Genomic DNA, 12,989 nt, shown 5'->3' on the forward strand with positions numbered 1-12,989 from the left:
TAAGCTACCAAGGGCGGTTGGCGGTTACGAATATTTGTTCGTAGCCATCGACAAGTTCTCCAAGTGGGTGGAGGTGGAACCAGTGCGGAAGGTGACCGCCCAGGCGGCTATCAAGTTCTTCAGAGGCATTATGTGCCGGTTTGGTGTGCCTAACAGCTTCATCACTGACAGCGGCACACAGTTCACAAGCATGGCGTTTCAAGCCTATTGCGAAGACATGGGCACTAAGCTGCGTTTTGCGTCCGTTGCTCACCCGAGGAGTAACGGACAGGCAGAGCGATCCAACGCAGAGGTGCTGCGGGGGCTCAAGACGAGAACCTTTGACAAGCTCAAAGGCCACGGGAAACACTGGGTCGAAGAACTCTAGCCCGTGCTGTGGTCAATCAAGACCACACCTAGTCGGGCAACGGGCGAAACTCCTTTCACCCTTGTCTATGGGGCAGAAGCGGTGCTGCCCTCGAGCTCAAGCACGGATCTCCCCGGGTACGCGCGTACGGCGACACCAGCCAACACGAGCAAAGGGTTGACGATCTAAACTTCATCGAAGAGCTTCGATGCCGGACTGCTGTTCGAGCCGCGCCCACCAGCAGGGACCCCGTCGTTATCACGACAGGCGAGTCCGTCCCCGGGGGCTTGAGAACAGAGACCTTCTCCTGCACCGGATACAAGGAACGAAGGTCAGGAACAAGTTGACTCCGAAATGGGAGGGGCCCATTCGGGTAGTGCAAGTGACCAGCCGGGGCTGTCCGGCTGGAAACCGAAGACGGCTTGCCGGTGCCCAATAGTTGGAATATTGAGCACTTGCGCAAGTTCTACCCGTGAAGCGGTGGATACCTCTCGAACTAGTGTAGCCGGGCAGCCCCCGTGTGTAAACCACTAGTTACTGTGAATAAACATAAGTGTTTCGCTCCTTTGCTTTGAATTCACCTTGCTTATTCGCATGTTCGTCCTGCTTCTGTCTCCTGCTTTAAGTGCACAAAAGTGTCTTTCCATACTTGGTTGTGAGCAGGGGGCTGTTGGAGCCTCGAAAACATAAACCCGTTGCCGGATCATTCTGGCACGGGACATGCAGTTGCCGGGCTTCCCGCAACGTGCATCACGGGACGTGCAGTTGCCGGGCCCCCCGCAACGTGCACCGCGCAGTCGCTGTGCCTGGGAAATGAAATGCTCACATCCAAGTTTGGCATCGACACTTTTGTGCCCGGGGGCTGGGAGGCAGGAGGAGTTTGTCTGTGTTGCTTTGTGTATTTTCGTGAATTTCGAAAAAAAATTGCAGCACCTCGGGCCTGGTAAGAATCTAACTTGCAGGAAAAGGGTGGAATCCTGTGCACTGTGATGCCCGTGGGCTGCCCACGGGTCGCGGCATGCACCGGTGCCTTGTGGTGCGGGACGACCGCAACACAAGAGACTCACCGCATTCCGAGGCTTCTGACTCAGGAGGGTGCCGCCACGTGTACCACAGCGGCTTGGCATGCATGGTGGCGGAGACTGTACCGCATTTCAAGGGAGGGATGCCACGGGTGTCGCGCGGGTCCATCACGTGCGGTGGCAAGTCCCTCTCCCGCGCCTATAAAAGGCGCGCCCCAGCCATGAACACCTCAGAGCGAAGCCAAGTGAGGGGCTGGTAAGGCGGGCGGTGCCGCGGAGGCACAATGGTGGTACATGCCATCCGCGCTTAATGCCGACGGGTGCACTGCCATCGCGCCCTTGCCGCATCACCCCATCGAGCACACCCCGAGGGGCGTCGCAGAGGCACGGTGGTAGTGCATGCCATCAGCGTTCTGCGCCGACGGGTGCACTGCCGCCGTGCCCCTGCCGCGCTGCTGCAGTGCCCTTGCCGCATCCCTCCATAGGACACCTTCGCAAGGAGCGGGGGGTCGCCGTGGAGACTCTATGGGAGTGCATGCCACCAGTGCCCCGCGCCGGCGGGTGCACTGCCATAGTGTCCCTGCTGCGTCCCCCTAGAGAGCCCCTATGGGTGGGGGTCGTCGCGAGGACGCTGTGATGGCGCCGGTACCGGCGCTCGCCGTTCGTTCCGGCCCATCACCGCGTCCCTGCTGCGGCCCTCGGGTGGCTTTTCCTGAAGCAGCGAGGGCTGCTGCAGGTACTGCCGGTGGCGGCACCCGCAGCACCCCACGGGACGAGTTCCCCAGAAAAACAAGGTCTCCCGAGTTGCAGGGGCTGTCGCCGGGAGGCTATAACTTCCTCGCCACCCGTGCTCGCCGCTCCAGGTGGGGTGTAGCTGGTGGCAAGGACATTATAGCCATCTTGCAGCAGCTCCCAGGGCGGAGCCCTCCTAGGCCAGGGTTCCTCCCTGAAGGCGAGGGTTGCTGCATGAGCGTGCTGGTAGCATCGTCGGCGGCGGTTGCCGCCGGCGGCGATCCTGCCCCCGCGTTCCTACCGCATCCCTCAGAAACAGTTTTCCTTGAACAGGTACCCAAGGTGGGTCCCTACCAACGCAGTGCTCCAGGTGCACCTTTCCGTCAAGCATCACGAGGCATTGGACTGAACGGAAAAGCTAAGTGCCTGAACATGAACGCTGAATTCGCTAAGAACTGAACGAAATTGAGCGTTGTCTCGTTGGGTGTGGCCCCAGATCCTATGCGTAGCCGGAGTGTTAGAAGGACGCTTGCGGGGGGAGTGCGCTCCCCGTGTGGCTTCGCTGGTCCGCCCCGGAAGGGCACGGCTTGGAGTAGTTACCCCGCAAGTGGAATGGCTCCCCGCTACCGCTTGACCCCAGGTCGGCACCGCAGGTCCGTCCCGGGTCCCTGGTCTGGTCAAGGGTGAGGCGTCCGAGTCCCCTGTAACACAAGGCAAAATGCGCAAAGGCTAAAAGGGCCGCCCCGCGGGACAGCACCGGGAACAATGAACTAGAAAATGAACAAGTTAAAAGAGCTTGATTGACTAAGATTCGAACGATTACATGGGCTAATCCGAAATATGATTATTCAAACGGCGCTAAGCGCCACACTTGCAGGGAAAGCAAACAAAAGAAGATACATCGGGAAGCAGCAAGCACGACTGGGGGCTGCGGCAACTAGTTGATGCCATCTTCGGCCGGGGGGTCGGCGGGGAGATCGGGCTCCGGCTTCATCTGCATTGGCTCGACCACCTCGTCGACGAACTCACGCACTGCTTGGGTGTGCGTGGGCTCGCCCTCGCTGTCGGACCAAGCGTCCAGCAGGGACTCCAAGGGAAACTCCGGGTCCCGGAGATGAATCCGCGGGAGGATTGTCCCGGCAACCTCCCGAGCGCAGTTGATGACTTCGTTGGCGCCGTACTGGGCGATCCAGACATCGAGCGCCCCAAGTTTCCCCACAAGGTCGGAGAAGAAGGGGATCCAGACATCGTGATGTTCGTGCCGTCCACCTCCGCCGCCTGCAGCTCAAACTTGCATTAGCAGAGAATAGTAAGGAGTACCTAGCCAAAGGGAGAGAATACCCGGGAACTTACCCGGCAACCTGTAAACACTTGATTCACAACCAATATCATCTCAGACAAGTAGGACGTAGGATTTTACACCTCCGGGTGGCCCGAACCTGGGCAAAAACGTGCGTGTATCTATTCTTTGATTAGCGTGCACTTTTAGTACATCATTTCGCTGGCCCCGCAGGGCCTCATCGGCCGAGCCGACGATCGCCAGGACGAACCCCGACGCCCCTACCGAACCTAAAAGGGGGCCATGACCGCACGCCCCCGGTGTCGGAGCACCGAGCGACGACACAAGGGCTGTCAGTAGCAACATAAACCTCCTGCATGCCGAAGTTGATGAAGCGGCCCGCGCAGGGAAGCGGTGCGTCGTTGAAGCAGCCTGCGTTGTTGTCAATGAAGCCCAGAGAGCCGAATCTCTGGGCCAAACCAGAGACCACACCAGCGCCGCTGCTGGCCCCACGATGGGCGCCAACTGTCGTGGTGGTGTCACGGCAGATGCCATAGGATGGCTTAACTTGGGGCCGATGGACGAAGGAGGATCCGGGGGAGGGAGGACGTGAAGGAAAACACGCTCAAGTTACACAAACACACACAGATTTACCCAGGTTCGGAGCCCTCTTGCCGAGGTAAGACTCCTACTCCTGCTTTGTTGTATTAGCCGAGATAGACAAACTCTACAATGGCGCTCCTTGAGCTGTATTCTTGAGGAAGAAGAAGAAGAAGAAGAAGAAGAAGGGAAACCCTAGATGCCTAAGTGCTCCGTCCCTTCCTACAGAGAGATAAGGTTCTATTTATAGGCCGCCCTGATCCTAACGTCACCCTTCTTGGGCCCCGCCGGGCACGCGGCTCGGTTCCCTTCCGGTGGCACCGTAGGGGACAAGACAACTTTACTTTTCCCTGACACCCTGCAGAAAGTACCGCTATCCTCTGCCGGCTTCTGTTAGAGATTCTCTTTCGGTGCTTCTCTTGTGCAGTCACCTGGCACCGGTACGTAAGCGGCAACTGCCTTTTCCACGATAATGATGACGCTGCTTTATCCTCTGCCGCGTGGTTAGGATAAGACCGTTGAGAGATCTCGGCGTGGGCCGAGATCAAGGTGCTCGTCCTTATCCTGCAAGCTCATAAGACAATTTAGTCATGCCGGCATATGTCCAAGATGCCAGCTTAGTGTTAGTTTGACTTTACGATGCCGGCATACGTAACCATGCCGGCTTTGCTTCCATCATCTCGGCGAGAGCTGTGTCGTCATGATCTTACCTGGGGTCATCCCCCCGACAATGACAAATATTTTCACTTCAAATTGAGGCCAATACATATACCCTGTCCGTACACAAATAAATGTATTTTTAGGTTTCTTTCTAAATCAAAGATATTAAAGTTTGAATGATTTTATTAGAAAGAGTAGCATTTATTACATCAAATTTGTATAACTACTCCCTCCGACCGGTATTACTTGTCCCAAACTTGCCCAAATACGGATGTATCTATATGTAAAAAACGTCTAGACACTACTATAGAAACGGTCATCAGTAACGGTCGAAAAAGTGCATCACTAACGGGCGGGACGCCCGACACTAACTTCCTGCCAGTAATGATGGCATCATCACTAACAGTCGTGATGACCCGGACATCAGTGGCGGGCGATTATATGGGACCGAGACCGATGTGTTTTCACCGGAATTAAAAAAAAGGCCATGGCTAGCATATAATTATACTAGCCATGCTTATTTTGTTCCAATTGCATACAAATTAGCTCGCATAACTGTATCAACAGAGATAGTAGCTAGAAGAGTAAGGGAAAATTCAAAATCAAATCGCCAGATGCATTCACAGCAGAAACATTAACAATCAAAATTATATCGTAGATGCATTATTCACAGCAGAACACAATTTGCAATCAACATTACATCGTCACATGGATTCACAACGGAGAAGACAATTAAAACTACAAATTACATCACGATTCAACGCTTCGATTGCAGCAGTTGGATCCGGGTGGAGCTGGCACCGCCGCACGCACCAGGCTGTGCCACCATCTTCTTCCCCGTGTCGGCCACCATGGTGTGAGAGAGAGAGTGAGGGAGAGACCCAAAGAGAGAGAGAGAGAACGTACCAGTGGTGGAGTGTGTTGGCGCGAGGACGGTGACCGGGGATTCAGGGCAGCGGCGGGTCCCCATAGCGGCGGCGACCGGATCCGGCGGATCGGCTGAAGATGGCCGCGGGCGCGGCACGGCCTCCCAGCCCGCGGCTCCATGGTCGTCGCTGCTGCTCCAGGGGCCTTCGGGTCGGATCCAGGCGGCCGGGCAGGGACGGGGTCTGAGGTGGCAGGGCGGGGCTTGGGGAGCCGGGGTCGGTGGCGGCCCGGCATGGGCGAGGTCTGAGGCGCTGGGCGGGGGTCGGGGACGCATAAGAGAGCCGAGGGAGTTTGGGGGAGAGACGATGGGGTGGCGGCAGGTCTGAGGGAGAAAATACGGAGGTAGAGAGAAGAGGTGGGAAGGGATATTTTATACCACCTCCTCAGACCCTAAAAACTGTTGGACCGGCCCAGTTGAAGGATGGCCTCAAGTAGACATCAGTGGTGGGTTTTATTATAAAACCCGTCACTGATGAGCCAAATATGATTTTTTCTATTTTAAAAAGGAAAACATAGAAAGGAAAGATGTACCTTTGTTTGGCATGGAAAGATGCACCTTTGTGCATATGATGGACACATTATGATGAACTAACACATAGAAAGGACACTGACTTGGTTCATTTGGCTTTAAACCATAAACTTCAAGTGTGGAAAATAACAAGTGTGTACTACATATTTCATTTTTCAAATATTAACATATGATATTATTGTTCCATCATGTTAAGCAAGAAAAAAATAAGACTTTTGCAAAAATAATCATATTTTTCTGATTTTTTTATAAATAAGTTATGATTGTTTCAATTATCAAATGTCGCCTTGAGTCATCAGTGGTGGGCCTAAATTAAAATACCGCCACTAATGTGTGTCTATGTGAATTTTGCCATTTTCACATTGAACTATTAGTAACGGGCCTCCTCCGAGGCCCGTTACTAATGAGTAGTCATCAGTGACGGGCGTACCACACCCGTCACTGATAAGGAGTCATCAGTGACGGGCGAGCACGCGACCGTCACTGATGTTGTGTTATTAGTGACGGGATGATGCTCATCAGTGACGGGTGCAAAAGACCCGTCACTGATGACTCGTCACATTTGTACTGTTTTGTAGTAGTGAGATACATGTAATATTTCGACAAATAATTTCGGCCGGAGGGAGTAGATCCGTTTTCAAAATAGTTTCATAATATAGCGATTTGATGTCATATGTGTTGCTATTTGTTTCACTAAGTCGGTGAAATATATAAAAGTTTGACTTGGGACGAAACCTATAAGTACATTTATTTGTGGACGGAGGGAGTCTAAAGTTGAATAGTTAACCTTATAACAAAATAAATATTAATATCTTCGGTGCCAGACGAAGATAATTAGATCTATTAGGAATATAAAATATATTTTCGTAGAATCCTGATTTGACATTCTATATGTTGATATGATTTGCTATAAACTTGATCAAATTTGAAAGTTTTTTAAAATTTTGACAATCAACAAAGATTATATGTTTTACATTTTGGAACCGTACATATGATTAGGATACACAGTAGAGTATTTTATTTTGCATAGGCTTGGAGCATACGAGTTTCGTCATCGCTTGGTCACCAAAGACCAAACTTCTAGTAATGTATGACCACCATAGATTCTGATTGGCCCCCAAACGAAACACGACCAGATACAGTGCATCTGGCCCCGGTTGAGAGCGGGATGGCTGCTACTTGACGTGGCTCAAACCGGTTCTGTCGTTCTGCGCAACAACCTGATGACTTTTGTGTCTCCGGTTCTCCCCGATGCCTGCTGACGAAGAGGGTGACGCCACCAATGCGAACAGACTCCACAAAGCGTCAAAAAGAAGCAGCACGGGCGGCGCGTCCAGGGTCCACTCCGACACCTATAAATGCAACAACACACCAAGACATTTCAAAGCACACAGACACAGCCGCACCGAACACAGAGGTCCACATGCTAGCAAGCAAGAAACATAGCAAACCAACAACCTCCGAGAGCCCCTAATTCGTGATTCTTCCATCGCATTATACTCAGCTTGCACTGCTTTGCCGGCCAGCCGATTCGAAGCTCCTCCGCAGAGCAGCAGCCGACACAAGATGGTCGCGAAAGAAGCCACCAGCGTCCCACTGATGACGCCGCACAAGATGGGGCAGCTGGACCTCTCGCATCGGGTGGTGCTGGCGCCTCTGACGCGGTGCCGCTCCTACGGGAATGTGCCGCAGCCGGCGCACGCGGCGTTGTACTACTCGCAGCGGGCGACCAAGGGCGGCCTCCTCATCTCCGAGGCCACGGGCGTCTCCGCCACGGCGCAGGGGTACCCGGACACCCCCGGCATCTGGACGAAGCAGCAGGTCGAAGCCTGGAAACCCATCGTCGACGCCGTCCACCGCAAAGGCGCGCTCTTCATCTGTCAGCTTTGGCACGTCGGAAGGGTCTCCACAAATGGTACTACTTGCATCTCGTTAATTCCTTTCTTAGAAACTATTCGATCCGACTAGTGATTAGTGGTTACTGATTAATTAATCCTCGTCTGTTTGTACCGTGAACAAAACAGATTTCCAGCCGGACGGGCAGGCGCCGATCTCCAGCACCGACAAGCAGATAACGCCCGACGCAGAGTCCGGCGGCACGGTGTACTCCAAGCCCCGGCGGCTCGGGACGCATGAATTACCTCTTATCGTCGACGATTTCAGGCGCGCCGCCCGGAACGCCATGGAGGCGGGGTTCGACGGCGTGGAGATCCACGGCGCGCACGGTTACCTGTTGGAGCAGTTCATGAAGGACAGCTCGAATGACCGCACCGACGCGTATGGTGGCAGCCTCGAGAACCGGTGCCGCTTCGTGGTGGAGGTGATTGATGCCGTTGTCAAAGAGATCGGTGCGCAACGTGTGGGCATTCGGCTGTCGCCGTTCGTGGACTACATGGATTGCGTTGACTCTGACCCAGAGGCGCTCGGCGCCTACATGGTGGAACAACTCAACAGGCATGAGGGATTCCTTTACTGCCACATGGTCGAGCCTCGGATGGCCATTCTTGATGGCCGCAGGCAGATTCCCCATGGACTCTTGCCTTTCAGGAAAGCGTTCAATGGGACCTTCATTGCCGCTGGTGGATACGACCGAGAGGAAGGCAACAAGGTGGTGGCCAACGGCTACACTGACCTCGTCGCCTATGGAAGGATCTTCTTGGCCAATCCGGATCTTCCGAAGAGGTTCGAGCTTGGCGCGGGTTTGAACAAGTACGACAGATCCACTTTTTACACACAAGATCCAGTCGCTGGATACACGGACTACCCTTTCTTTGATGACGATCATGTCGCCTCAGCAGCTCCTCCCGCTTAATCATGTAGTGGTTGACTACATTGGATTTAGACAATAATGTGCAAGACTTATGCAGCATGTATATGCCGCGCATGCTGCATTTGTATTCAGTATGTACCTGAGAGATTTTGTGTATGTGAGCACAGAGCTACTAGTAGTGGGCTAGTTGCCAGGGATAGTACTGGTTTCATTGCATCACCATCACGGTGTCGGATATATCTAGGGATTTCTGATCCATTGATTATTGAATCGGTTGCTTTGCGAGATGCATGCGCATTTGCCAGGGAGAAGGGCTTCGCAAGAATCATTGTTGAAACTAATTGCGAGGATCTTTTCTTTTTCTTGTAAACAGCCTGCCAAATTGTATTACAGAGTGAACATTACAATCCCCGAAGAAGGGCAAACACCAAGAAAGCCCATACACACACGTGTCCCGGAACCACGCAGGGAGGGGACACCTGGACTGCCACGCATCAAGCTAAACGAAAAAGAATTTTCTAGCAAAACTCCACCACGAAGACTCGCCGGAAATTCCAACCGCCAAGTTAGACGCGCGTCGCTCGTCGGAAAATAACTAGTCCCGGGCCGACGAGATCCCGAACAAAGGCGAAGAAGTCTTCACGCCCGACAATCTCCTGTATTGGAGTAAGACGAATCTTCCGAAGCCATCTGGTAAAATGAACCCCATGCATCAAGAACAGTGGCCCTTACGATGGCCAGTGGCCTCCTGAAAATCGGAAAGATGGCAGAGAGGAAGACAGAGGAGAACAAACCCCAAGAACCACGATGTGGGCCTCCGGAAGGGGAGGTTGAGCTGGGAATTGGTATCTCCTCCGCCAATCCCTCCACCGATTTCTGCACCGATCTGAAGGAAACCAAGAGGAAAGCGCAACGTTGCCGGAGAATAAAGAGAGCATCCGCAGCCGGCAACCAAGCGGGGATATGAGAGCAGGCAAACCAGGGAAAAAGAAAAAAGTGGGGGGAACCATATCGACAAAGGCCACAACAGGAACCCGACTCCTCTCTTCGTCCGCCTCCGTGGCAACCAAAGGAAGAAGGGGGAGATTTTAGACCTTGTAGATCTGGGAGAGCAACGGGATTATTAGCGGAGCATATACCCGGACTCCAGCCTCCAAGAACTAGCTTCGCCACGGGAGCACCGAGGGAGGCCGCTGGAAGGGTGGATCTAGGAAGGGGTCGCCGGATCTGACCCGGACTCGCCGGCGACTTGCTCGGAGATAACGGCATAGCGCCACCAGCCTCTAAGGCAACTAGAACCCTACAGGTATATAAAAGCGGAGAACGACCTCCCCTCCCTATCCCACTCCAGCCGGCAACGCCGGTGGAGGAGATGGGGAGGGGAGCCGGAGACAGGAGAAAGAAGACTCTCAACAGGAGAAGAGACGAGGACGAGAGACGGAGTGGTGCTCTTCTGCGAGGATCTGGTTCGCCTGTGGGACAAACGAAAGACTCATTGAGCAGTTATTGCCTTCATTATCCATGAGATTTCAGAGTTATGTCAAGTTTTTGTTAGTTTTGTGGTTGCTTTTGTTAGGCACGAGGCCAACACTGCTGCACATGTTTGTGCTCGTTATGCAGTTAGGCAAGGGGTGTCGTCAGACTGGCCCGGAGTTGCTCCGGGTTTTTAGTCTTAGAGTCGGAAGATGAAAGCGTCGATGTGGTCGATGCAGAACAGAGTTCGGTTCGTCACTTCGGGCGGACGTCGGGGTGTGGAAGAAAACGGTGACCGTGCCGACGTGCCGTCACTTCGGGCGGTGAGGAGACGAACGGCAGTCTCTTCTAGGCGTTCTAGACTAGAACATGGCGAAGCTAACTACGTAGTTAGGTGGCAGAGAAAAGAGGGGGAGGGAGCTCGGGAACACGAGAGGTACGAGGTTCTCGGCCATGGCGGTAATGGAGGTGGTGGTGGTGGGCTTCGTTGTTGGAATTTACATGGCCCGGTCCAGTATTTAATTTATAGTTCAATAAATTTTTGGAAAAATCTCAAAGGCCCATGTTGACCCATTCATGTGTGGCAAGAGGTGGGATAAAAGTTTAGTCCCACATTGCTAGTTGAAAAGAGTTTGTACCACCTTATAAGGGGGGCTCCTTCACTTGTTGTATGAGTATGAGAAGAAGAGAAATTCTACGCGCTCCTCCGCTGCCCGCCACGCCACGAGCCGAGAGCTTCTCTATCTTTTTGCCACGCGTGTATGGAAAATAAACGGTTGCACGTCAGTGGGTTTTTATTGCAGCCGGGCTGAAACGAATTGTCAGTGGGTTTTTATTGCATCGCCTCTTCGTTTCGCCTCCCGCTGTTGCCTATTCGGCTGCCTGCTGTGCCTATATAAGAGAGGTCGCACCTCTCTAGAAAACACACCGAAAAAGCACTCCTGCCTCCTGTCGTTCCAGAGCATTGCGCTGCCACTCCGTTCTTCCCCGTCCCGTCTCGCGGCGTGCACTGCAGGTTGGGACAGTAGGCCTCCGGAACCCTGCCTCTTCGAGTCCTGTATGGGAGAAGGGCGATAAGGTTTTTGGGGAGCGCTACACGCGACTACTGCCTTCTTCCTCTTCGCCGCGAACGCACTGGACTCCGACGACTCCTTCCCCGACAACGACTTCTTCCCGGAGGTCGACGACATCCTCGGCATCAACATGACTGGCAACGGAAACACAAGCGGTTCCGCCTCTGCACCGTACGTATCACTGTTTCCCATACTTGAGACCATGCTGCAATTCGTATGTTTAGTTCTTGCCTTAGATGTGTTTTGTTCATATGCTTGCATGGCTGCTGTGTTAGATCTAGTCATGTTTTTTTCACTATTCATGTTGATTAATTCTTGTCGCGAATCACTCGTGGTTGCAATATTTCACATGTTTTATTTACTATTTTTATCTATTAAATCTTGTGGTAAATTGCTCATATTTCCTTCATTCGTTGTGGAGCAAGAAGAGGAGATCGGTAACGGAGGGCTGCGGATGAACAGGAACGGAGGCCTTAGCTTGGGCATGGGAGAAAAGAGCAATGGTGAATCGCAGAGAGCACGCGGAGCGTGACAGAGAGAGTTTCTTCGACGCGAAGAGAAACATTGAAGTGGCGTGCGCGGCTGCGCTGCAGACGAGGGAGAGAGGGGAGAAAAAGTAATGGTGCCTGGCGAGACCATGTACGGGCTCGGCTTTGCTTCGAGGCGAAGGAAGATGGGGTGCGCGGCCGTAGGAGTAGGCCTGGCCCGTGCCAGGTGTAGGCAAAGACTTCTTGCGCATGGCGTCTGCAGGCACAGTACGGCGCGGGGAGAAGGGCTCACGGCAATGCTATTTCCTTAACGGTAATTATACTATAGACCGGTAAGTTGCCCATGCGTTGCAACGGAATCAAAAATATTTGTAAATAAAAAATACTGAGAATAAATTTCTTGTAATGGATATCTCATCTCAGTAACGATTTTCAACAATACAATGAATCAATACATGTTTCTTGTTGCATCTCTCTGATACAACCGTGGTGACGTCCTACACCTCCCATTCAACCTAGATCCGGATTCTACAACTTCAACCTGCCATCTTCCCTGAACACAACACAGATCACCTAACACTTCTCGTTCCACACTCCAGCGAGCTTCCTCGGCTTTGTAGCCAACTCTCCCCTACTCACACTCCGATAACCTACATCAGCAATGCTTCAAACTTAGCTATATCACCCATCACCTGCAACGGTAGTCAGTGGCAGTGTCTTGATGAGGTACTTAAATAATGATAATGAGGTGACAATGTCCTTTGATTCAGTAAACCGTAGAAGTTTAGCACACGGCGACACATGCTAAACTTATCTAGGTGGTGGCACTGGCACTGGCACTGGCCGGTTACATGGAGGTGACAATGTCACATGAGCAAATGGTAGAACATACAATTAGAATGTCTTTTATAGTTTCTCTATGTCAATGTAGTCTGAAAATTTAAATCAAAAGGAGCATTTGATCTGCACATGCATCATGCTCAATTGAAAAACAACATGGAATATTGGTGAAAATGGCATAACGAGCAACATATGTAAGACCTAACCTTCTCAGAAAGTCCGGAAATTGATGTATTTTTACTTCAGTCTC

At 52.5% G+C, this 12,989-nt stretch overlaps 1 protein-coding gene and 1 long non-coding RNA gene across 2 annotated transcripts; one reads left to right on the forward strand and one right to left on the reverse strand.

The window, feature by feature from the left end:
• Nucleotides 1–7,484: 7,484 nt before the first annotated feature.
• Nucleotides 7,485–9,150, forward strand: LOC100822620 (putative 12-oxophytodienoate reductase 5). The gene is made up of 2 exons (XM_003564049.4): nt 7,485–8,010; nt 8,120–9,150. The coding sequence occupies exons 1-2, from the start codon at nt 7,662–7,664 to the stop codon at nt 8,905–8,907; spliced, it is 1,137 nt and encodes a 378-aa protein (XP_003564097.1). The 5' UTR covers nt 7,485–7,661; the 3' UTR covers nt 8,908–9,150.
• Nucleotides 9,151–9,206: 56 nt separating this feature from the next.
• Nucleotides 9,207–10,370, reverse strand: LOC100822934. Its single transcript, XR_137943.4, has 2 exons — nt 9,660–10,370; nt 9,207–9,555 (listed from the first exon to the last, which is right to left on the reverse strand). It is a non-coding gene; the product is annotated as an uncharacterized LOC100822934 (long non-coding RNA).
• Nucleotides 10,371–12,989: the final 2,619 nt, after the last annotated feature.

Source organism: Brachypodium distachyon, chromosome 1, assembly GCF_000005505.3.
Source record: "Brachypodium distachyon strain Bd21 chromosome 1, Brachypodium_distachyon_v3.0, whole genome shotgun sequence".
Classification (NCBI taxonomy): domain Eukaryota; kingdom Viridiplantae; phylum Streptophyta; class Magnoliopsida; order Poales; family Poaceae; genus Brachypodium; species Brachypodium distachyon.